We start from the raw sequence: 26,663 nt of genomic DNA, 5'->3' as shown, positions 1-26,663 counted from the left end.
TGCTGGTTTCTTTATAGATCAATGATTGATTGTATATTGACTTGTACCTTGTGACCTTAAGTCTCTATGACTATCTTCCACAGAAGCAACTTGACATGGTTCAAAATTTCTTTAAGATTTTACTTCATATTCCTGCGCTGAGTTTTTACCAGATGGTGAAGGAAAAAGTGAATATGTAATTTTATTCTCATTTATAGCACCTAAAGTTTTTTTACCTTTTTTGCTTTTGTCCACTGCAAATAACTGACTGGCTCCATTGAGTTATAGTGACTTCTGCACAAAGCCATGTTCAAGCTCACAACTAGTTGAAACTATTTCATTATGGGAGAGTACTGGCTTAACTGGGGCATTCTCAAGAGAAGCTAGCTTATCTGAAACTCCCAAGTTTATGGTTTCTTTATCCCCTTCTCCTACTATGCAAGGCTTTTGTTCTGATAGTTTAGAAATCAGATAATTTTCCTTGATATCGGATGCATTAATGTTGTATTTTTAATTTATTCTGTTATGGGCTTTTCTCAGTTTTGTGGTCTTGCTCTTTCAATAAGACCAGATGTTTTTAAGTTAGGAGGTGATTCTGGGTTATTTGTAATAGGATATGCCTCACCATTCTCTGGACTTTTTGTTGATTAACTTTATTTTCATTGGGAGTAGCCAGAGATACTTGAACACCATTGAAATTACTATCTTGATCTGTTGTGGGGATGTTCCTTCTTTCTTCCTCTTCAATAATTTGCACTTCTGGTTCCTGACAGTTTGTGTCCTTTTCAGATTTTTTGAAATTAGTGTTCTCATTTCCTTCCATCACCTTACTTGGTTTTCCATGAGAGATTTGTTTGTATGCTTGGGCATTCAATGCTTTGATGACATGGCCATGGCTGCAATTAAATACATTTACTAGCTCTGGTTTATTTTCCAGTGACATTCGTTTGACTTCATCTATTGAAGAACTATATTCGGTAAATTAGATATGGTATCTGTGATGTGAGCACAAGTACTGGCGATCATTTGATTATCTCTATCAGATTTAGCTCTTGCCACTAAATTTGTTAAGTTGAGTAACTTGGTATTGATCCCGGCTACATAAAGGGCCCGAGTGTTCAGTAGATCCACCTTGATTGTATTGAGTCCTCTGCTTGTCTTGTTCTCACAGAGACATCTGTGTCATATTTAGCCAATAATTATAAATAAGTAGAATTCAAAGGATTATTCAGAGAGTCAGCATTCTCAGGTTTATGTGGCATATGTACACATTCAATATCTATCATCTCAGGGATCAAAGACAGCTTCAAGTCAAGGTTTGTTCTTCCTATTGTGGGTGTTGGACTAAAGGGATCTATTTTAGTTCTATTTTTCAGACTATTTGGACTTGAGGATGCTTCTGGTCTTATAATTTGATAGCTTAGGTCCTTATTATGACTGGATAATACGAATTTGCCTGGTTACAATGTAAGAGAGGGCAGAAAAACTTCATCAGCTGTGGTTGTCTCAGTGCCTGATTTAACATTAATCACCAGTCTTAAGTCCAATTCCGCTCTATCTGAAAATGCACCCTTGTTATCAACTATCGCACACCTTTTCTTTGATCCCTTACTATTGATAGTCTTTGCCATGGACCAATTCCTGGTCCCACTGTCTTTATTTCTAGACTTAATTTCTATAATTGAGGCACATAGATAATGAACTTGGGCTTGTACGACCATAGAATGATAGCCTGTTGCTTACTTCCGATGACTTTTGCGGGCTTATACCAACAGCTGTATACTTTTTCATCAAAGCTTCTGTTTACAAATAGGTGTTGTTATTACTGATTTTATACAGCTTAATTCTATCAGTGTAGTGTCTGTTCTTTTTTATTAAAGTCCCGGGGACCATTTTACAATCCTTGTTCTTTTCTGAGGATTTGAAATAGTCAGTGATGGTTAGCTGAAAGGACTCACTTTGATTTTTTAATTGAGTTTCTTCACTAATATTTGGTTGCAGACCAACTAAAGGGCAAGCCACAGTTGAAATCAGCGGATTTATCTTTTACCCAGATGGCATGTCTGCCTCGCCACAAATTGTCTCAGGATCGATTTTTCCCAATCTCCTTTTCCACTGCTTTGTATGCTGTTGTAACACTGACTCACGCAGGCAGCCGGACCTCATGGTCCAACTGCTGTACTGTTCACTAGACCGTGACACTTATATGGTTACAATTATGTTCAACGATAAACTTTGGATGAATTTTATGATTATTTCTTATAGCTGTAATCTCTCTGAGTCACCTCCCACCTAGGGCCCTACCTTGATACCGCTGTTGCACTGCTTGCAGTACGCTCCCCACCTCACCAGACTGTACCAGCACACCACTCCTCTTCTCCCTTTTCTCTTTGCTGGTGCCTATACTGGCATGTGGAAAACAGAGGGCAGAGGAATCACCCAACTCTCCTCCTTGCTTCTCCAAACAGTTCCAAACCGTTCTAAGCCACTCCACTCCACTCCGCTGCATGTTTTTTGAAGACTCCTCATCCGGCGTAATGGGTCGCTTTTCCTGCAGATCCTGCAATAGGACTCTCTCTCAGTGAAACACTCTCCTCCTCCGCACTGTCTCCTCACAATCTCCAAACCATTTTCAGCAGGTGATTGCTTCCTTCCGTACTTGACACAAGTTACATTGGTTCAAAGAAGCTGTGAGCCTGTAGATGTCCCAAGGCGCTGGCACTGGTGGGCATGGGTGGGGCTTTTTTATCGTATACAATCCAGCAAGCCATGCAGCACTAGCTGAGCCACTTCCACAGGGGACTCAGGGAACACACTGTAGCACCCATGCCTATTGCGTCATTTCCCTTTTTCTACACCCTGTTTCAATCCTGTGTGAGTCCAACAGGGTATAAGCAGGGTGGAAGGTGCGAGGGTGCAACAAAAAGGCCTACCACCTTCCGCTGCCTGCACCAGCACCGGCGCCAGCACTGACAGCACCGGCTGCGGAACAAACAAGACAAAAAAGCCGGGACCGCTGGGGCCGCAGAGATCTATGGAGGAATCCTGGCTGTCAAGCTCAAAACTCCAGCCCCAGGCACAGCACGGCACCGCATTTCAGAGAGACTGACCGCTATGCATCTGACGGGCTCAAGGAGCCCATCGCTGCATCAGATGGACTGAATCCCTACAACAGTGGCAGTGCCTGAGCAGGGATTACAATGTCCTTTTTGCCGGCTGTTTCATGGTGGTTAACCCGCCATGAAAAGGCAGGCAGAAAGGAACTTTGGAGGCCCCTAGCGGGATCCCCTTTCCCCATTGCTCTCATATCCCTGCACCATTGGGAGGCACCGCATGGTGCCAGCCACATAGTGCAGGGATATGCAATGTATTTTTGGTACTGCAGCGTATGCTTGCAGCCAGCAGTACATGCCGCAATACAAAAGATACACATTGCGACTGCCTTGAAGGCAGTCGAATTGTAATCCCTATGGCAGGACTGCCGACAGGTAGTCCGACCACCATCATAATCAGGCCTAATGTTCCAGGAACTAAGAAGCCAATTATGACCTTGGTGGTGCTGCACCAGCTCTGCGCCAGCTCAGCACCAATAAAGCCGTGCATGGACTGCCCACCAGATTGCGAGTTGAACTTGTGTTTGGCAGGCTTTTCCTTTATTTTCTTTTGCAATTCCCACGGCGATGCCCTGAAAACAGACACCTCAATGGGAATGCAAAAGATATACTAGAATGGCATGGCTTGTGAAGTCCATGCCGCCTTGGAACTTGGGGTGCATGCAAACAGGGAGGCACATGTTGTGCCCCCTAATGTATCTTTGTTTCCCCTCCACCAGCCAGCCTTTTCATGGCAGTGGCCCGCCAACAAATACTGGTGGAAGGGAAACTCATAATATGCTTGGCAGACGCTGCAGTCCAGCCTTACATTTTATATAGGCCTGTGTCCTGCGCCACCCCCAGGGAATGGCGGTTTTCTGGTACAGCGGGCATAGCGGTCCGAAAATCTGCCTCTTAATAGGGCGGACACAGGACTGCCACCGCTCTGCCACTGCGAGTCTGGCGGTCAAAGACTGCCAGACTTATAATCGATCCCTAAGTTGCAGTAAGGGGGTGCTATTCCTCTGAACATATAAGTCCCATTTTAATGATCTTTTAAGGGTTTTGAGGGTAGCAGGGATTTGGAATGCCTGCTTAAAACTTGGGTATAGTGTTGTTTGTGAGTTTTTGATATCTGTAGATATGTTTTTATTTGTGTTTGCACTATTTTGATATTTAGCATTTTTCAAAATTGTTATATTAATGCACGAATCTGTTATGTTAAATTATGTAACATTATTTATATTTTGATTATTAAATGCTATGTGTATATATATATATATATATATATATATATATATTTTTTTTTTTTAAAAACGGAGTCCCATTCGTGCACTCAGGTCATAGAAAGGACTTCACCAATACACCAAGGATACTTCAAAGGGGGTTTATTATCGACATAAACCCAACGTGACGCGTTTCACCCTCCTGGGGCTTGCTCACACACCGTTATGCCCATAGACCACAGTTTACATACATTGTCGATAATAACATGGACATTGAAAGGGGACTCGCACCATTTGCCTGTAAGCGCCATATTAGAGTGATACAAATGCAACACACGGTGAAATTATGTAGGCGCCATTTTGAAGTGGTGCAGTTGCACGGAAAAACGGCAAACAGCGATGTTATTTCATGATCGTTACATTGCTCTACCATGATATGCTGTTGTATTCATTGTGGTTGTCTATTAAGTTTGTCAGTAACTTTTGCATTCATTTAGAACCACACTGAGCTGCAACATTGTTTGCCTGTACACAGTCTATATCAAGACCTGACCTACCATACAATGCTCCCATAGTGGGTGGTAACTCAGTCAATCGTGTCGTGAAATCTATTATATAATCTAGGAATGTCACCACTTATCCTCAGTTGCTGTTGCCTGCTTGTGTTTAAACATAATTTTCTCCTCCTCGGGTTTGTCATTGTTTCCAAGATCTTGTATACAAAAAATAAGGGCAAAATTGCCAGGTGCTATACTAAAACCCGATTTTGTGCTTATCAAGTCCACTCATTTTGTCTAATATATACATCTGTAAGATACAAATCTGGTCTAACGGTACATCCTTTTAACCAAAATCAAAACATGTGTTTAAATCATACATAATTGCATTTTAAAATTGAAAATGATCTTATCTATTCACTGGAGAGCAGCATGGGAAGAAAAGGGTAGGGATCCTGTGTCGCTGGCCCGAGACATAGTCCCTTCCTTTCTTCCTGTAAGGATAAAACAAGACATATCAGTTTTTGTTCAAATTACCAATTACAATTAACATCCTAAAGTTGAAGAATCTAAAATTACCAATTTTTGTTCAGGTTTACCCTTCTAAGACATGTCCCTATCGTGGCTTGCCAGTTGCATGAATACACATATGTCCCCTCTATGTTATACTCCTTCTTAATACTACTTAGTTGCGGTTTGTCATTAACCTGTCCTACCCTTGTTGGAATTGTGGAGTCTTAAGAAACGGAAGAAGGCCACAATGCTAACCTAGTCTTCATGTAAGTGTATGGCCATCTCCTCATCCATATTATGGCCATTTGGATAACGTGTCCCCATCCCAATGATATGCCTTGATTCTCGTTGTCTTAATTTTAAAGTACTATTGCCTCCTCTTTTGTTGGGTGCTACCAACATTTTTCGGATTACACCAAACTGTCTTATTATGCTATAGAGCGGGTAGCACCCAACAAAAGAGGAGGCAATAGTACTTTAAAATTAAGACAACGAGAATCAAGACATATCATTGGGATGGGGACACACACGTTATCCAAATGGCCATAATATGGATGAGGAGTTGGCCATACACTTACATGAAGACTAGGTTAGCATTGTGGCCTTCCTCTGTTTCTTAAGACTCCACAATTCCAACAAGGGTAGGACAGGTTAATGACAAACCGCAACTAAGTAGTATTAAGAAGGAGTATAACATAGATGGGACATATGTGTATTCATGCAACTGGCAAGCCACGATAGGGACATGTCTTTGAAGAAGGGTAAATCTGAACAAAAATTGGTAATTTTAGATTCTTCAACTTTAGGATGTTAATTGTAATTGGTAATTTGAACAAAAACTGATATGTCTTACAGGAAGAAAGGAAGGGACTATGTCTCGGGCCCGCGACACAGGAGGATCCCAATTCTTTTCTTCCCATGCTGCTCTCCAGTGAACAGATAAGATCATTTTCAATTTTAAAATGCAATTATGTATGATTTAAACACATGTTTTGATTTTGGTTAAAAGGCTGTACCATTAGACCAGATTTGTATCTTACAGATGTATATCTTAGACAAAATGAGTGGACTTGATAAGCACAAAATCGGGTTTTAGTATAGCACCTGGCAATTTTGCCCTTATTTCTTGTATACAAGATCTTGGAAACAATGACAAACCCGAGGAGGAGAAAATTATGTTTAAACACAAGCAGGCAACAGCAACTGAGGAAACAGACAAGTGGTGACATTCCTAGATTATATAATATGTTTCACAACACGATTGACTGAGTTAACACCCACTATGGGAGCATTGTATGGTAGGTCAGGTCTTGATATAGACTGTGTACAGGCAAACAATGTTGCAGCTCAGTGTGGTTCTAAATGAATGCAAATGTTACTGACAAACTTAATAGACAACCACAATGAATACAACAGCATATCATGGTAGAGCAATGTAACGATCACGAAATAACATCGCTGTTTGCCGTTTTTCCGTGCAAATGCACCACTTCAAAATGGCGCCTACATAATATCACCGTGTGTTGCATTTGTATCACTCTAATATGGCGCTTACAGGAAAATGGTGTGAGTCCCCTTTCAATGTCTATGTTATTATCGACAATGTATGTAAACTGTGGTCTATGGGCATAACGGTGTGTGAGCAAGCCCCAGGAGGGTGAAACGCGTCACGTTGGGTTTATGACGATAATAAACCCCCTTTGAAGTATCCTTGGTGTATTGGTGAAGTCCTTTCTATGACCTGAGTGCACGAATGGGACTCTGTTTTTTGAAAAAATTAACTACCGGCATACTCCACCGGCATCGTGCCACCCCTCAACGGGCTACGTTCTCAGACAGGAGTGCCTTGTATTTGGATATATATATATATATATATATATATATATATATATATATATATATATATATATATATATATATATATATATATATATATATATATAAATTCACTGAAAAAACCGTAGGTTTCAGGGGTGTTATAGTTAGCTGGACTTTTCACTTGTACAAAACCATTGAAATTCCCCCGTTATAGTTAGTTCAGCTAACTATAACTTGCGCGCCCGCACTGCACTGCTGATGACGTCACATATTACATCACTCATGACATGGTCAGTGACATCACTCATGACATCACTGATGACATCTCAAATGACATCACTGATGACATCATCCAGTGAATGTGTGTTTTTCTGAAAACTAAATATGTTTTATATATGTATATCTCAAGGTCGATGGAAGAATAAATGGGTATATAAGTGTCTAAATGGATGATTTGTTTTTGAAAAATTGATTGTGTAACTGACTGATTAAGTGTATCATAGTGAATACATGGCTTAGTAAGTAATGTTTAAATATGTAAATATCTGTATCAGTCTCTCAATTTGTGTATAAGTGGCCACATGGGTTGGTGAGTAGCTACATGGGTGTCTATATAGGTTATTAGTTGGTTTTTTGAGTATCAGTCTGAGTGTCTGCATGGTTCGGTGGGGGGTATTACGTAGTGCATAGGTGCATGAATGAGTGACTCACTGTTTGTATGTGTTGAACACAGCATGTGTGCAGGACTGTATGGGTGGATGAGTGTGTGTATGGGTGTGTTAGTGAGCGAATGACTGTCTCAATAGTGTCTTTATGAGTAACTACATATATTTTAAACTAGTATATGTGACTATTGGTGTATATATGTGAGTATATGTGAGAGTGAGAGATTGAAAGAGTTCCTGTATGAATAAGTATGTGTTTCTATAAGTGATTGTTTAAAAGACTAAGTATGTGTAAGTTTCCGTAGAAGTAAGTGTGGTGGTGTGTGTATAACTGTATATGCAAGTAAATGTATGTTTGATTCTTTATTAGCATGAGTGACTATGTGTGTGAGTAACTCTATGGATGAGTGGCATTGTGTAACAGGATGTATAGGTGTATGAGTACATATGATGAGTGAGTACATGTATGAGTGACTGTATAGGACTGTTGGTGAATGAGTGGATGTGTATGTGGATCTTAGAATTACTGAAGAGGTTGTTGTAACTGGTATTGGTATGTCCATTGTTTTGAAAATGTTAGTCTCTATTTTTGAATGTGTGTATCAATGGTTATATTAGGGTGAGAGGAGGTCTGCCACTCTATCACAAGGATGATGTCATCAGTGATGTCATTTGAGATGTCATCAGTGATGTCATGAGTGATGTCACTGACCATGTCATGAGTGATGTAATATGTGACGTCATCAGCAGTGCAGTGCGGGCGCGCGAGTTATAGTTAGCTGAACTAACTATAACGGGGGAATTTCAATGGTTTTGTACAAGTGAAAAGTCCAGCTAACTATAACACCCCTGAAACCTACGGTTTTTTCAGTGAATTTCTGAGGTTTTTTAAATGCTAATTCCTAACTATAACGTGCCTGAAACCTATGTTTTTTTTTGTGAATTTCAAAGGTTTTTTAAATGCTAATTTCTAACTATGCCTACAGAGATAGGACATGTGAAGAAAGAAGAAAAAATGCACAGAAAGAAACAAAAGAAGTGCAGAAAGAAGCAACAGAAGTCCTCAAATACGAAGATAAGTGCAGGAAGAAGGATAACGTGCAGAAAGAACAAAAGGAAGAGCAGAAAGAAGCCTTGTTGCAAAATCATCCTGTACCCTCAACTTTTTCAGACGGATACTGGTGGTAACTGATTCTGACTAACCAGTCCTAGAGCCAGTGCTATGTTAAAAGACACTTAGAATACAGTGAAAACACCTACATACACTAGGGAACATTATGCATTGGGGTCCCCCTGTGATTAGCATGACCTCCTCTGTAAGCCCCTAGTATATAATAGGGCATGGGGATTAAAACTACCTCTTAAAACAGGCCACAGGGCGTTTTTGCACACGTTAACTTAGGCCCCGTCCCCTCCCTTCACCACTGTGTAAACACGCCCTGTGTCCATTTTTAGTTGGGAGATTAAGTTCATTTGAATCCTGAGGGTCCCTAGGGTCCAACTAGGCCACTAGGTACCTCCAGTAAGTGCCACAGAGCTGTGTTGCAGAGAGGTGTAAAAAGTGGCACGGCCTGGACCACCTCCTTGCAATGCAGCTCAGTGGCGCTTACTGGAAGCACTTGGTGGGCTAGTTAGCCCCCAGGGGCCCTCAGTATGGAAGGGAAATTATATCCCCAATTTAAAACGTGCCATAGTGCATGTTTGCACACGTCACCTCAGGCCCCGTCCCCTCCCTTCACCACTGTGTAAACGCGCCCTGTGGCTGTTCTAAGTTGAGAGATTAAGTCCCCTTGAATTCTAAGGGTCCCTAGGGTCAAACTAGACCACTAGGTACCTCCAGTAAGCACCACAGAGCTGCGTTGCAGAGAGGTGTAAAAAGGGGCTTGGCCTCAGAACACCTGTCTGCAGCGCAGCTCCCTGGCGCATACTGGAGATCCCTGTTGGGGGCGCGTTTGCAGAGTGCTGCATGGAGGGGGCATGGCCTCCGGCACGATGCCAGTCTTTTATTTATTTTAATTTTTTAAGAAGGGGGGCTGTGTGGTTCCCCTTCTTATTCTAAATTATTGGCCCTGATGACCCCATCCCCCAGGGCCTGTCTCCTAATTATATTTTTTTGACCCCAATCCCCAGGGCCGGCCACTGTTTTTTATTATTTAAAAAAAAAATATATTTATAGACACACCTAGGACATGCTGGACAAACCGTACTTACCTATCACCATGACGATTTGCGTGATATTCATTAAAAGGCGACTATGCATGCAATGAATCCACGTGGAATGTATTTACACCACTAGTGAAGCTCTGACATGTCTGATGCCCTACCGTGCCTAATCCCGGTAGACACCCTTGACGTTTATTTATACAAACATGGGTAGCTATTGACGGGCACATTTAATACACATGCACACCAAGCCATTCAAAGGGGATTCGACAAAAATTGGACCAAAACTATGCAAGAAACCCCCCTCATGGTTAATAAAACACACATCCACTGCCGGATGTGTAATACTTTTTATTTTACTCTCTGGAAAGGGGACGAACATCACTTGAGAGTCACAGCGCGCTCCTGACAGAGCCCAATGCTGTGTTACACCCACCATTGCCTGCCGAGTGCCACACACCTCAGTGTTGTATTCCACTAGCTAGTGCATATGCTATGACACTCTCTAGCCCATGTGCACTGTAACACCACCCCGTGAATATGTCATGCCACACCTGTCTTCGCACGGGTTATATTGCTCCATCTAACGTGCCTTCCTCGATGCCTATGTTATAAAGCACAGCGCTATGCCATACATATTACAATCTGGGATCCATATCTTTGTCACAGTGCATATGCAATGTTACACTACCCAGCACATATTTTATATTACAACTTTAGAGACTACTTAGGTTACACAACACTGCCCTGTGCATATTACACTCCAAGGCGCATGTCACATAGCAAGCGCTAGTGCCTGTGCTATCTCGCGCTCTCCAATGAATCTGTCATTGCGCACAATGTATTGCATATTATATTTCACGCCCCGGTTCATCTTATATCACACTTTTTGATGCATAGTTTATACCATATACTATATCTAGTTTTCATTTTCAATCGTGCTCTCAGGACTATGTTCTATATAACACTGCGTCCACCTACCCTTTTCACGGGCATTACATTTTGCGATGGGGGGTGGAGGGTCAGGGGATGTTTCTGCCAAGTGAGCCCGGAGTCACAGTCCCAAACGTCCTCTTCTTCCTGAATAAAAGTGAGATTATGCTGCATACTTGTTCGTATTTTAAATAGTTTGCACAGTCACACATTTTAAAAACAATAAAGTTCCTAATACCCGCCTTCTCTGAACAGTTAGCTTGCTGCCCCATCCCCCTCCTCCCTATCCTCTGTTGTGTGAATCCATGGACTAGCCTCCTCCCTCCTGCCATGCATGGTCTGATGTGCTGCCACTGCCCTCAATTTAGTATGATGTACCAGTCCACTCCTCCTGCCCTCCATTGCCCAATTCTATGCTCCATCATTGACCTCCTGCTTAAACTCTGTGCTTAGCTTGCTGCCCCTATTCTCCTTCCCCCTGCCCTCCGATGTCTTTGTGCATGCCCCTGCTCCATCCTTTTTGCCCACCATGTCCCATGGACCTGCCACTCCTATCTACTCTGAGTGTTCTGTTGAGCTGCCACTCCCCTCCCACCTGCCTAGCATTGTCAGATGACTGTAACCTGTCCCTGCCACCTCCACCCTGCCTGTCCACATGCCATGCCCCTATCCTCTTCCTCCTGTCCTACATGGTCCATTGTACTGCCACACCCTTCTGCCCTCCCTGGTCTGTTGTGCTGCAACTGCTCCTCCTGCCTGCCCCGTGTGGTCTGTTGTGAGGTCCCTTCCCCTGAACTTTCTTGTCTGTGCACAGGTCCTGACCCTCCCTTCTATCCTCCATCGTCCTTTGTGCATGCCCCTGCACCCTCCTTCTTGCCCATCATAGCCATTGTGCTGCCACTAACCCTCCCACTTGCCATGCATGGTCTTCTGTGCTGCCATGGCCCCTCCCACCTTCCCTATGTGGTCAGTTAGCTGCCCCTGACCCCCTCCCACCTTCCCTCCATGGTCTGTGTGTATGCCATCACAGTCTCACTGTTGCTCTTCATGGTGTGTCTTGCTTCTAGTGCCCATCCTGCCTGACCTCCATGGCTATCTTGCTGCTCCTGCCCTGCCCCCTTGCCCCCAGCCCTCTGTTTACATGTGCAGACCCCTACTCCCTCCCTCCTGGCTTGTCTAGTCCATTGTAATGCCCCTGATCCGTCCCTCCTGCCCTTTATGGTTTGTTATGCTGCAGCTTTCTCTCCTGTCTGTCCATTATGGTCAGCTAGCTACCATTGCCTCTTGCCCCTCTGTTCTCTGTTGTCCATGTGCATGGTCCTGTCCCCTCCCTCTTGCTTTCTATGGATTGTTGTGCTGCACTCCCGTCCTGCATGCCCTGTGTGGTGTATTGTGCTGCTGCAAACCCTGATGCCTGCCCTGCAGGGTCAGTTTGGTGCACCTCTCCATGTCCCTCCTGTCCTCTGTTATCCAAGTCCATGTCCCTATCCCATTTCCTTCCATGATCCAATGTACCATACTTGCGAACATTTTGAACTTGGTAAGAGGGAGATTTTGAAAAAAAACTGGGGTATTGATTTTCCCCATTGAGTTACATTGAAAAAGAGGATATTGTAGACAGGAGACAGATCAAATAAAGCCCATTTGAGCTTAAAAACATTGGACGTTTCCTGGCTGAATCGGGTCTGTTGGCATGTATGGTTGTACTACCATTGCCTCTTCCTTCTGCCCACAATGGTCTATTACATTGCCACAGCCTTGAAGGAGGGTAGATTTTGTATCACAGGGGTCCCCTGGCTCGTTCTGTCCACACCTGAAGTATGAGACCCTTGTCCTTGCCCTGCCAGCCGCATTTGTAGGCCGTATTAAATTGACCAGCGGGTCCTTTGTTGCTATATAATTATCCTGAGACATCCTTACCACTCAGCCAGCATAAAACCCCTGTGTAGGCCCTTCTGTTCAATATGTAGGCCTCTTTGTTAAATTGACCATAGCTCTGCAATTTTAGTGTATAGCAGTCTGAAGGCAGGTCTGCGAGGCCTTCTGCTCCAAACTAGTAGCCCCCACCCTACCCGAGTGCTCCGTGCTCGGTATCAAAGTTCAACATCCCCCTGAAGCTGTTGACATACAGTAGGCTGCATCCTGGACTGGTACTTGCTTCCTGGGCAGGTTTCCCGCTTTTAAGGAAGTGGCAACCGCAGAGCGTCAAGTTAGGAGAACTGAGGAGATTTTATACATGAATATATTGAATTCCCGTACAATACCCATTATTTTCTGCTTGCTCTATGGAACTTACGATAAGCGATTGGCCTGAGAGACTGACCTTTTCACCCAGTCCATTGTCAGCATTAAGTGGGTAAATGACGAAATGTCTGGTAAAATCTGCAGACGAAGCTTTTGGGTAGCATACGTAGGTAGATGTAGCGTGCAAAGGAGCCCACAAAATGATATAAAAAGGGAGCACCCACAGATATCGACGGACTACCTCGCCGTCTGTATGTAGGTTAACAGGCTGTGCAGGTTTTCCCCAAGAGCTGGGAGCTCTTGTCTTCCTTTGCTTAAAATGTCTTGCTCTGCTTTGCATGAAGTATCTTATTCTATTTTACCTATATGAAATGTCATGTTATGTTTGCCCATTGTTCTCTTTACTTTTGCATTTAAAAGATTTTGTATTGTAATTGCAGGAATGCTTGCTCTAAGAGTAAACGTGAGTGTTCCTAGGTAACATTTTCCTTGGTGTAACTTGTTTCTCATGATGCATTCATAGATGTGTTTTTTCTCTCTCTCTGTCAGTACATTAATTGAAATACAGAGAATATCATGACAGCTGTATGATTATCTGGATTCTGGATTTTGTACTTTATGTCTCTATTCTGCGGTTTCTTTGAAGTTGCATCTTCTCATTAAACTGCCATTGTATTCTGCCTCCAATTCCATGTCTCATATGTCTGTTTTCTTCATTTTTGGAGCAAGCGTTCCTAGGCACCCCGGCTCAAATTAAGGTGCCCCTTTTGTCCCTGACTCACTCTCCTGCTCAGTTCTGTGGTGGCTCCCGGGGCTCTGGGGACCGCCCCTAGCTTCCTTGACCCGTAATAGATCTTCCCTCCAACAGCCTCTCTTGCAAGTCCTGTATTGTTGGATTGTTGCCCCTGCCCCCCTTTCCACTGCCCTCCATAGTCTGTTGTGCTTCCACGGCCATTCCTGCCTGCTCAGTGTGGTTAAATTGTTGCCTTTGCACCCTCCTACCTGCCTTCAATTTTCAGAGTCCGTGCCCCTGGCCTCTGCCTCTCAACAGTATCCTAATGAACAACTAGATTGCTAACATTCTATATTTATTACAAAAGTGTGGAACGCCTGACATCATCTTGATGTAATCAAAACTGTAATACCTAGAGCATTTCCTTTAGAAATTACATATATGAGAGGGTCTTATTGGCATCAAAATTATGGTTAGTGCTCTAACAGACTAAAATAAGGACATATTTTCTGAGTTTTCAAATAGCGACAAAGCACTTTTAAATTATTTGTTATCTTTATGTTTTTTTATCCAGTTGACCACTTGATTAAATGTTGCACTTAGGGGAGAGGATGTGGTGTTACTTCCAGAACTGCAGACTTTGCAACTGGGGAACCAAGTTGACGTTTCTGCTTCAGCTCGACATTCTGTGATTCTGGTCAAATCACTTAGTCTCCCCATGTCTACAACCAAAATGAATTTGTTCTTGTGTGATGTAACCAATGCTCATGTAAAGCACTCCAATACCTGACAAGTCTGCACTATATAACACTGCAAAAACACAAAATAATAAGTGTTTTGCACACTTCTGTCATTGGGCTATATTTGGGCTACATCTGGGTGATTTTGGGCTACATTTGGGCTCTTTTGTCTCCGATGGCCATCTTGGGAGATTTATTTGTTATGAAGTTTCCTAATTTCCTCATGTACTGCAGTCTCCTCAGTAGGAAATGCTTTCAGTTTTTTACTTTGATTCCATCATGAAGGTATTCAGATATGTCACACATTTGCCATAAATTCTGAATGTTAGCACTCTAGTTGCTCATTAGATCACTGTAGTAAAACTACTGTTCACCATGGAAGTCTGCTCCTGGTATTAAAAGTGCATGTTTCAGTCTGCATGTCAGAATTTTTTAATGAAATAGAAGAGGATTTGAAAAGTCACTCAAAATGTGCACTCATTTTCTTTCTTCAGCATTAATCATAATTTCTATGGCAAAATGAACCCCCTCATTGTGTTCCTTTTTAAATTAAATGTTTTAAGTGTTACCAGTTTATTCCAATCAAGATGGCTTCAGGTGTGCCATACTTTTGTCATAATGAAGACAGTAAGCGCTCTAGTTGTTTTTAAGAACATTCTGGGACATTCTGTCATTGGGCTATACTTGGGCTACATCTGGGTGATATTTGGGCTACATTTGGGCTCTTTTGTCTCTGGTGGCCATCTTGGGAGACTTATTTGTTATGAAGTTTCCTAATTTCCTCATTTACCGCAGTCTCCTCAGTAGGAAATACTTTCAGTTTTTTACTTTGATTCCATCAAGAAGGCATTCAGATGTGTCACATATTTGCCATAAATTCAGAATGTTAGCACTCTTTTTGCTCATTAGATCACTGTAGTAAAGCTACTGCTCACCAGGGAAAACTGCTGCTGGTATTGAAAGTGCATGTTTCAGTCTGCATGTCAGAATTTTTTAATAAAATAGAAGAGGATTTGAGAAGTCACTCAAAATGTGCCCTAATTTTTCTTTCTGCAGCACTAATCATACATTTTATGGAAAAATGAACCCCCTCATTTTGTTCCTTTTTAAATTAAATGTTTTAAGAGTTACCACTTTAATCCAAGCAAGATGGCTTCAGGTGTGCCATACGTTTATCATAAGTAGGACTGTTAGCGCTCTAGTAGTTCTTTGGAACACTCTGGGAAGCTGCAGTAGAACACAAAGGAATCAACTGACAGTCTCTGCCCTTGTTGGATGTACATGTTTTACTGAGAATGTCAGACTTCAATCTCACATGACTGAGAAAGATAATGTGAATTTACAGAAAATAAACTCTCAGTTTAGCTTATAGATCACCTTCCAAACCTCTGTGGTAAAAGCATGAGAAAATATTTTTCTCTCAATCATGATATCACATGGTGAAATCACCTTAGAACATACCACAATTCCTAAAATGAGTATGGTACCATCAACAAATGATTTATAATGTAACTAAAGTCTTAAAACCTTCTATTAACTGCAATGCTTTTTAATGAGGTGCTATCATGTATATTGGTCCCAAGATGGCTGCCAGCACTTCTTGGATGAAGTGCTGACAGCCAATCAGATCTCAGGATGAGATGTGTGGTTAGGCTTCGCCCACATATATATATATGCTTTTAAATGCTATTTTCTCAGGAAACACTGAACAGATTTAGACCAGACATGCAAAAGGCACTTCCTTGACCTTATGGCTACCTCTCTGCCAAATTTCAAGTAATTCTGTTCAGCCGTTCGGGCTGTAGCTGTGTCTAAAGGTCCTATGGAAAAATGCATGGGGAAAACGTGTTTTGGGACCCCCCTTTTTTCTCGGCCCCTGCTTGACGAATCACCCTGATACTTTCAGGGTAGGAGCTGAACGGAGCGCCCCATTAGTTTTGAAATTTCGTGAGGATTCGTCAACCGGCGCCAAAGTTATTCAAAATAGAATTTTGAGATTTCCTATGGAAACTAGGTTGTAACTATAACTATCTACTGGCGGCCGCCAGTAGATAATATATATATATATATTCACTGAAAAAACCACAGGTTTCACACACAATATAGTTAGGAATTAGCATTTAAAAAACCTTGCAAATTCACTTAAAAAACCATAGGTTTCACACAAGTTATAGTTAGCTGTACATTTCACTCGTAAAAAAACCAATGAAATTCCACGTTATAGTTAGATCAGGTAACTATAACTTGCGCGCCCACAATAAACTGCTGATGATGTCACATATTACATCACTCATGACATGGTCAGTGACATCACTCATGACATCAATGATGACATCTGAAATGACACATTGTGGATTGCGGTCGCGCAAGTTATAGTTACCTGATCTAACTATAACGTGGAATTTCATTGGTTTTTTACGAGTGAAATGTACAGCTAACTATAACTTGTGTGAAACCTATGGTTTTTTAAGTGAATTTGCAAGGTTTTTTAAATGCTAATTCCTAACTATAACGTGTGTGAAACCTATGGTTTTTTACAGTGAATTTGTACGTTTTTTTAAATGCTAAGTTATGTATTTATTTTGAATTTTTTTTTCTGGTTTTTCACCGTGCACACACCCTGCGCGCACGGTGCGCTTCGCGCACCGAGCGCCCCTGTTGCGCATTTCGTGCCGTGCACGCCTCGCCATTTTTTAGAAAATATCAATTGTTTTTTTCTCCCTTGGGGGTCCTTACATTTATATATTAAATGTGATTCTTAATTCTTTTAATTTTTTTTTACCGTACGGTAAGCTTACCGTACGCGCACTCCGTGATTTTTAAAAACAATTATTACATTTATTTTTCGTACTTTTTGGTCCTTCGTGGACCCCCTGACAAACGCTAGGGGGTCTGCAACTCTCTTCGTTGCCCCCTTTTCACGTTATCCACCTTTGTTTTTCAGAGCGAGAGACAGAAAATGGCGGCCGACACTTTCTGATTTCGACCGATTCGAATGTTTACAGTCATGTAACCACCAATCAGAATTGAGCTCGCGCACGGCCACGGCGTGCTCCGGACTGACTGCCCGAGACTAAGAATATATTCACATATCAGTCGAAATCGCATCCTGATAACCGTGCCTCCCGCCAAGCAGAGTATCTACCTGGAAGTCAGTGATTCAAACCTGGCTCATTAATCTGAATTAAAAAGAAGAAAATGACCAAATAACTAGAAGAAGACGAACTTAGATCCTCTACAACACTGGTAGTCTCTTCTGACTGAAAGTGAGCGGCAACTACGTCACATTGCTGGACATTTGCCCTATCACCTACTATTAGGCTGTTATACTTCTCCCATGTCCTGAAGAAGACCCGCTATGATTGTATAGAACAACTGGTGGTATAGGGTCGAAACGTTGACGGTTCCACAGTCCAGTACTAATTGGAACTCCTTGTATACACGAAAAATTAGGACCAGTGCCTTACAAGGATCACTACCTAACCAGAATTCAGCTGAGGACTCTTTTGCAAAAAATCTTTGCAAAATTTTCTATGTATTTTATTGATAATCACATACATATATTGTAAATATTCACATTTTCACTATCACATTAAGTCACCTTATTCACTTTGTCACTGCGTCGTTTTCTTGTAAATATCATTGTATATACAGCCTTTTTGATTTTTTTGTACAGATGGAAGGAATTAATGAATGATTTAAAATTCACTTGAAATACAAAAAATAAATTATTATGTTTTTTGAATAATTATTCATTGCCTAAGGATTAATTATTTGTTAGATCATCTTTTGCTGTGTTGTTTTGTTTAATTGATTTATCCTTATTGTAAATAATCTTTTCTCCCTACGGAACCATTGTTCTTATATATTGATGAAGCCCAGGTTCCTTGGGTTATAGGGTTACCCCTGTTTGTTTAACTCCGGCTCAGGCAAGCAAAGCACTTCCGTAAACGCGGGAACTGCAAAGCATGTAAAAACAGCAGTAATGTACTTGAAGTCACACTAGAGAGAACCAAGACTATCTGGAAAATTCCCAAACTGATCACATGTAGCACAGACTTTGTGGTATACGCAATAGTGTGCCCCTGCCATTTGTAGTATATCGGGCCTACCACCTTCCCGGTCAAAAAACGCATCTTAGAACACTGACGAGCGATCACAAATTGCGACCAAAGCTACAGTACAGCGAGACACTTCTCAAGGGAACACGGGGCTGACTGGACCAAAGCCAAATTCTTTGGACTGGATACAGTCACACCCAACCCAAGAGGAGGTAACCGCATAGCTGGTCTACGGCAAATCGAATCGCGTTCATCCTCCTAGCAGGTATCAAATTCCCTGATGGCCTGAACCAGGACGAGGAATTGTATACTCACCTGTAACTGTACACAACCACCCATTGAATCACCATGGCCTTGGTGGACCACTCACGCCCGACCTCTACCTCCCCCCTTCCTAATTTATTTTAATTGCGCTTTTCTCAAATCCAACACAGGCACAATTTTATCCCTCTCAAACTTTAATCTTATGAAACTGGTCAGAGTAAATCAGTGCTGTGAAAATTTGCAATATTAACCTTGATATGATATGCTATGTTGCTAACTATTTTGTATTCTGATTTTGTACAGGACCATTGCTCTGAATCACCTTGAACTTTCCATCCGTTGTAGGATTACGAGCACCGGAGTTAATTGGCAGATCCTCCACCTTTACTCCTAGTCACTACTGAGTGTATGCCGAGGGTACTTCACCCCCGATAACACTGAATATATAACACAATGACCAAGTTAGGTCTTACTTGAAACCCACTCACGAGGGACATCCCTCTAACCACACCGTAGCACATAGCCTCCTCTCATGAAAAGAGCACTAGTCCACAACTTCAGCAAACACAGCCAGTTACGCACCATCCAGTAGTCACTGACTATCCCAATACCGGGCTAACAGACACAACATTTAGACTTACTCAATACCAGCATATACAATCATTGATAATGATCAATATTCGACAAAATAACCTCTGCAATACAGTCGCGCCTGTTAATTTAATTTTTTGTTGTGTCATGATTTCATTAATGTGCAACAAAGATTCCTTTTATGTTTATGACTTGAAAATGTGCACTTACCCTTTAAAAAGTCATGTAATGGAGGCGATGGTCATGTGATCAAGACAACGGACTTGGTCGAAACGCGTCGTCCTTCTCTGCCAAATTGAAAAATAAACTGCTGTACTGATCAAGTGGGCTCGTGTGTATCCTTTCTTTCCCGTGGATTTGCATCTTGTGAAATATATATATAAATATATATATATATGTGTGTGTGTATATATGTGTGTGTAAATTATCTACTGGCGGTCGCCAGTAGATAGTTATAGTTAGGACCGTGTTTCCATAGGAAATCTGAAAATTCTATTTGCAATAACTTTGGCGCCGATTGACGAATCCTCGCAAAATTTTCAAAATAGGTGGGGCGCTCCGCTCCGCTCCTACCCTGAAAATCTCGGGGGGATTCGTCAAGCGGGGGCTGAGAAAAAAGGGGGGTCCCTAAACGCATTTTCCCCATGCATTTTTCCATAGGGAACTTTAGTCCAAGGTACAGCCCGAACGGCTGAACAGAATTACTTGAAATTTGGCAGAGAGGTAGTCATCAGGTCAGGGATGTGCCTTTTGCATATCTGGAGTCAATCTGTTCAGTAGTTCCTGAGAAAATTGCAGTTAAAAGTACATATATACCTATAGGCGCGCACCGTGCGTGCACCGTGCGCGCACAGTGACGTGCGCGAGCGCAATTCTGATTGGTTGTTAGATGTCAGTAAACATTCGAATCGGTCGAAATCAGGGAGTGTCGGCCGCCATTTTGTCTCTCGCAGTCTGAGGCAGTGAAAAACAAAGGTGGAGAATGTGAAAAGGGGGAAGGGTGGACAGTTCCTGACCCCCTAGCCTTTGTCAGGGGGTCACTGAAGGACCCCCAAGGGTGAAAAAAACATTTATTTTTTTTTTCGAAAAAGCGCGGGGTTCGCGCACCGTGCGCGCACGGCACAAACAACGCATTGTGGGCGCTCGGTACGCGAAGCGCCCTGAGTGCCCACAACGCGCGCACAGTGCGCGCACGGTGAAAACCTGAAAAAAAAATATATTAATAAATACATAACTTAGCATTTAAAAAAACGTACAAATTCACTTAAAAAACCATAGGTTTCACACACGTTATAGTTAGGAATTAGCATTTAAAAAACCGTGCAAATTCACTTAAAAAACCATAGGTTTCACACATGTTATAGTTAGCTGGACATTTCCCTCATAAAAAAACAATGAAATTCCCCCGTTATAGTTAGTGCAGGCAACTATAACTCACGCGACCGCAATCCTCTGCTGATGACGTCAGATATCACATCACTGATTACATGTGTCTTTCTGAAAAATAAATATTTGTAATATATGTATAGCTAAAGATTAATGGAAGAAGACATGGGTAAATAGGTGTCTAAATACAGTGATGTAATATCTGACGTCATCAGCAGAGGATTGCTGTCGCGTGTGTTATAGTTGCCTGCAATAACTATAACGGGGGAATTTCATTGGTTTTTTACGAGGGAAATGTCCAGCTAACTATAACATGTGTGAAACCTATGGTTTTTTAAGTGAATATATATATATATATATATATATATACACATATATATATATATATATATATATATATATCCACCTCCAATCCCGCTTCCTCCTAAGAAACGGGTCTGACACAGCTAGGGTCGTGATGCAGCAAGGTTTTAATTTCCACCACAATGCACACAAATACAGCATGTTGCCATCGATCTCACACGTGGCAGACACGTTTCGGCGTATGCCTTCTTCCATGCCACTGCTGTGCTCGAATGTCAATTAAATGGAAATTTGTGGGATTTGTTAAAATACTCCACGGAGGCTTCTCCTTGGAGCAGCAATTTCAGCACATATATATTTATTTTTCATTATCTACACCTAACACTATCCTAAACCTACTCTAAACCTATACTAAACGTATACTTAACACTACATTACACTATATATATTTACACCAGATGGGGCAGATTTAAAAGCCCCGTGCGCCACTTTTGCGTCATTTTTTCCATGTTAAAAATGACGCACAAGTGGAGCAAGGGGCTTGCAAATCTGCCCCAATATAAGTAAAAAAAAACAAGGGTTGGGGGACTATATATATAAGGGGCTTTGTCCAATCACAAGTGGCTCAGAAAGGCACAGGCCACCCTTTATGTCCTGAAGGTGGGTTAAGACCTTTGCCACGTCTTTTTCCAATGAGGCCACCTTAATTTAGGTCCAACAACAATCTGCGATCATCCAAGGTGCAAGGTGTAGACTGTCTCTGTGTGGGCAGTGGTGCTGCTGAAGCCGGTTGGGAAGCTGCAGTTGGTAGTGCAGGTGGTGCTGGTGCAGCCCGTTGAGCAGCTGTAGTTGGCGGGCAGGTGGTGCTGGTGCAGCCGGTTGAGCAGCTGATGTTTTTGCGGAAGGTGGGGCAGGTGCCGCATGTTGCAAACCTGCAGATGGCACTCAATGAGGGGTTACATATTGCACACCCCAAGTGCTTGGAAGGTTGTCACTGTCACTCTGGGGCCTGGACGTGGCAGGCAGCACACCACTCTGTCTGGTGGCTTTTGAGGCACCCTGGGGAGTGGCTTTCCACTGTCCTTCCACCCTCTCCTTAAATATTCTGACTGCCTGAGGTGACATGTTGTCTGTAATGAAAGACACATGACAAGATGTAAGAAGCTTGACAAAGAATAAGGTTCAGAAAGTATCTTCCACGCTAAAGTGCACAACTACAGGAACTTTACACTCTAATCAACTGTTTACTACTTCAAGCATGATCTGGCAAGTTACATTTGAAGCAAAACTCTTATCACAACCTGACATCGATACCACAATGGTAATGTATGGTATGGCATATAGCAATGGCAGAGTCCAGGAAAAACTGTGCAAGGTTAGCTAAGTTGAATGGGGATGTTGACACAAACTCAAACAGAGTTTACCAGGGGAATGTACCAGAGGAGACTGAGTTACAGGCCCTTTTCAGACCGAGGGCATGACATTTACCCAAAGAAAGATTATTTACTGGTTGTAATAGGGGCAGACCACTAAGTACCAACGTGTTACTCTTATACAACAGTCACCCAAATCACAAATCCTCCAACTGCTGCATAGTTGGATATGTCTCCACAGCTGCACTTCCAGGATTCATGCTGTATACATCTACTTGAAGCATCTGAGTACTTGTATTTCACAAGTCAGCTATTTGAAACACAACATATCATATATTTTTCACAATGGAAGTAAGACAAGGAACAATGGTTGAATGTGTTGCTGGGCACATCACAATGTATCAACCTTGTATTTTCTCATTCCAGCCAGTTTTAGGTCTGGGTTAGACCTCTCCTCCAACATTGTCACATACACCAGATCCCATCTTGTGTATGATACTGCCTCATTGTAATGATACTTTCCACTGACAAGTGTGGCACCAATGCTCTCATCTTAAGTGACTGCTACATCATGCCAGTGTGTACATGAATTCCATGTCTGGTCATACACATCACCAACTTCCCTCCAACATATTGTTTTCTGTATGTAAACAGTGAAACACAGATGCATCGGCTGAAGTAATATGCACAATTTGCACATGTAGACACGGTGAAAGTGCTACATACTCACAGTCACTACAGCCTACACCATGTGTTTTTTTCTATAGCCAAAGTGTACTAATGCTACCATGTACACATGCTACACTACCAAGAAGGCATATTCCCTTAAGGAGTTGAAAAAGAAGTTGCAGTTGACTTCACAACACTACATCCATTGCAGGTACATGGTGTAACAACTTCACACAGTATTAAGTTCTGTAGAAGCACCATGAGGTCACAGCAACAATTGCAAAGTTGAAGGATGGACCTAATGCATTCCATGGTATGGAACATCAAATTGAAAGAATGTATGGGGGGCCCTTTGTGAAGACTGGTGTAGGGTGGTGTCATTTAAAGTTGGTTGACAATCTGCTCAAACATGTTTAAAATGCATGGAATCAAGAAATGTGCCATATTAAGGGGCACCTAGCAGTTTTCAAAACAACAGTGCCATCTTTTGCTGTCTAGAACTAACACAGGCACCCTTGCACAATGGTGCAAGAGTGCCTACATTTTGCAGGAGGCAGATAATTTTGCACCAGAGCATGGCAAAACGCTGGGATGAGCTGTATTGTTGTAAGTATGGTGCAGGACTGCATTTCCGAAGTGGGGAGGCATTGCATTGAGACAAGAAGGCTAATGCTGCGCTCCATTACTTCATCATAATTATGGCCCAAAATCTTCTCATGATGCTAGCTTATCATGGTAGAGGTGATATCCATGTCATGCACCCCCAGAGTGTGTTCAACAACATAACGGACTAGTCATCACAAACAATCTTTTTTGTTTTTTATAGCAACATACATCGACTAAGGCACTCGCCAGCGGCTCATGGGTCCATGAAGGCATCAATGTCACCTTGAGTGAATAATGGTCAACCAGCTGTGACACACGAAAAAGGAGCATTTATCTTTCATGATTTGGCACATGTGACATGTTCAATATTGAAGTCACCTACATACAATTTTAAAACTATTACATACATGTCTCAGTTCATGTTGCATACATGAAGGGATGTAAATTGACTGTCTGACACACAACACATGCCCAAAGCAGGATTGTGGAGTATGAGACTATCTTGCAACAATACATTTTTATATTGGGACTACAAATTGGGGGCAGATTTACAAGCCCCTAGTGCCACGACAACATGACTTTTCTTGACGTGGCGGCAATAAGGGCTTTGCCTTATTCACAAGACTGCGTTAAGCCACTTAACATGCCTTAACGCTGCCTTGTGAATAAGGCACCCTTTCACACTATACTTAGCATGGAAGGGGCGTGCAATGGGTGCTGTGGTGTGTGTTCCACCACAACACACAATGATTTTGAAGCTGCCCCATATTTACAAGTGTGGCATAAATATGGGCCAGTGCCTAAATTAAGAGCAGTGAAAACCTGGTCTTACCCTTGCGCAACGAAGATAAAAGATTCATTTCATCAAATTTTTGCTCCTGCTATGTGTGCTGCGTTGTGCGGCACACATAGAAACAGCAAAACGCCATTGATTGCTTATGTGCAGGGAGGTGTCCCTTCCTGCACATAAACAAACATAATAAAAATATGATGTTGCATTTTGCAACTTCTATATATGCTGAATTAAGCAGCACACATAGAAGTTTCAAAACACCATTTCTGATTGTTTATGTGCAAGAAGGAACACCTTCCTGGACAGAAACAATCATTCCCTTCAATGGAGGCACCCTTGCACAATGGTGCAAGAGTGCCTGCATTGATGCTAGGCAGGTTCATTTTAACAAAGTCAATGGCATCATCCTGTGGCGTAACTTACATTTTTTTTTTTACAACCTGGCGCAATACCCTCTACATTTAACCATCCGCGCTCTACCTCAGGTGCCTTAAACCGCAAAGGTGGCAGCCTCCAGAGCTTATTGGTAGTACTATGTAGGGGGGTTAATCATTGGACTTAGTTATTTTGTAACTGTGCCCACACCTCATAAGGATGCCAGAATGCACTTCGCTTAGATTTATGTATTCTATCCAACTTGTTTACATACTTAATTGAAACCAGCCATTCTATTATGCTCGGTGGGATCACTTTGACCCACTTTTTACAAATTTCTCTCCGCGCAAGCAGTATTAAAATAAATATCAATTTTCTTGAATTTTTTGCCAGAGAGGTATAGTTATTAGTAAGCCCATAAAGGACCACTAATTCACTTTCCCGGAGTGCTTCCCCAAGTATAGAAGAGATGATATTACCTACTTCTAGCCAAAAACCTTGAATCTCCGGACAGAGCATAAACAGATGGATGTCATCACCTCTCTCCTTGTTACATTTTGGACATCTGACTGGTGTTCCGCTGGCCAATTTAGATAGTCTATACGGAGTCCAATACACCCTGCGAAGACAGAAGAGGTGGTTCAACCTTAAATTTGCGGGCCAAACTGTATTGTATAATAAATCACATGATACTTGCCATAAGTCTTGAATCTGTTCTCCTGGCAAGTATTCCGCCCACAGTCCTGCTGGCAGGTTGAAGTCTCCCTCCGCCATCTCCATTAACAACCAGTAGACTTTTGCCACCTCTCTTTTCACAGTTCCTCTAGCTAAAAAGATCTCTTCCAATTTACTGGGAAGTCCTGCTCCACAGCCATTAGTGAGACTCCAACTCAACATTTGTAAGTACTTGAATCTCGAGAGATGGCCGTTGGATAGTGTTTGGATCTCTTCCCAGGGAATTAAGGACCCATTCTCTATCAGATGACTCCATTTAACAATTCCTACGTACTTCAATGGACGTACCATACAGTCTTTTGTCCATTCTGGAGATCCAGGAGAGTCAAAAATTGGCGCAAAGCCACTGTAGTAACTGAGTTTTAACTCTCTTCTGATTTTGTGCCACGTTTCCGCTAAGCTCCGTAAGCTCTTTCTGCGATTTTTTTTTTTAACCGCGGATCTCCATATTTTATATATAAATCCGTATTCACCCCCTTTATATTTTTTTAGCATTGCTGTGTACATTCACCCTATTTCTGAATCTTCTGGTCCCTTAAATAGGTCTTTCCCCACTTTTAATAGAAAGACCCAGGCATAGTATGTTAAGTCTGGTAGTTTTAGGCCCCCCTTCTCATATTTAATTCTTAGTTTTTTCCATGAAATACGTACACCTTTGGAGGCCCAAATAAAGCTAGATATTTTAGATTGAGTTTTTTTTAACCACTCATCTTTAAAGGCTAAAGGAATATTCTGGAAAAGAAAGGTGATCTTTGGAAGGATAGTCATTTTGACAATTTTAATTCTTCCATAGATAGATAAAGGCAGGTGAGACCATCCTAAAAGTAGTTTCCCTATTTCCTTGTTAACCCTTTGGAAATTAGCTTCAGGGATTTTCTCTATTTTCTCCATGATTTTTAGGCCC

The 26,663-nt window shown here is 42.0% G+C and overlaps 1 protein-coding gene across 2 annotated transcripts in view; it reads left to right on the top strand.

The window, feature by feature from the left end:
• The window catches only part of LOC146833942 (uncharacterized), a 302,258-nt gene that overhangs the window by 261,464 nt on the left and 14,131 nt on the right, over window positions 1–26,663 (top strand). The window contains exon 7 of one of the 2 annotated variants that reach the window (XM_085600110.1): window positions 19,232–19,842. The exons of the other annotated variant lie outside the window; for it this stretch is intronic. Coding sequence (XP_085456236.1) covers window positions 19,232–19,245 — 14 coding nt within the window. The 3' untranslated portion in view covers window positions 19,246–19,842. Of the gene's footprint in view, window positions 1–19,231; window positions 19,843–26,663 lie in introns of those variants that run through there. 2 annotated transcript variants of the gene reach the window in all.

Source organism: Triturus cristatus, chromosome 4_2 (genome assembly GCF_964204655.1).
Source record: "Triturus cristatus chromosome 4_2, aTriCri1.1, whole genome shotgun sequence".
Lineage (NCBI taxonomy): Eukaryota > Metazoa > Chordata > Amphibia > Caudata > Salamandridae > Triturus > Triturus cristatus.
This window is presented reverse-complemented; position numbering and strand designations above follow the sequence as displayed.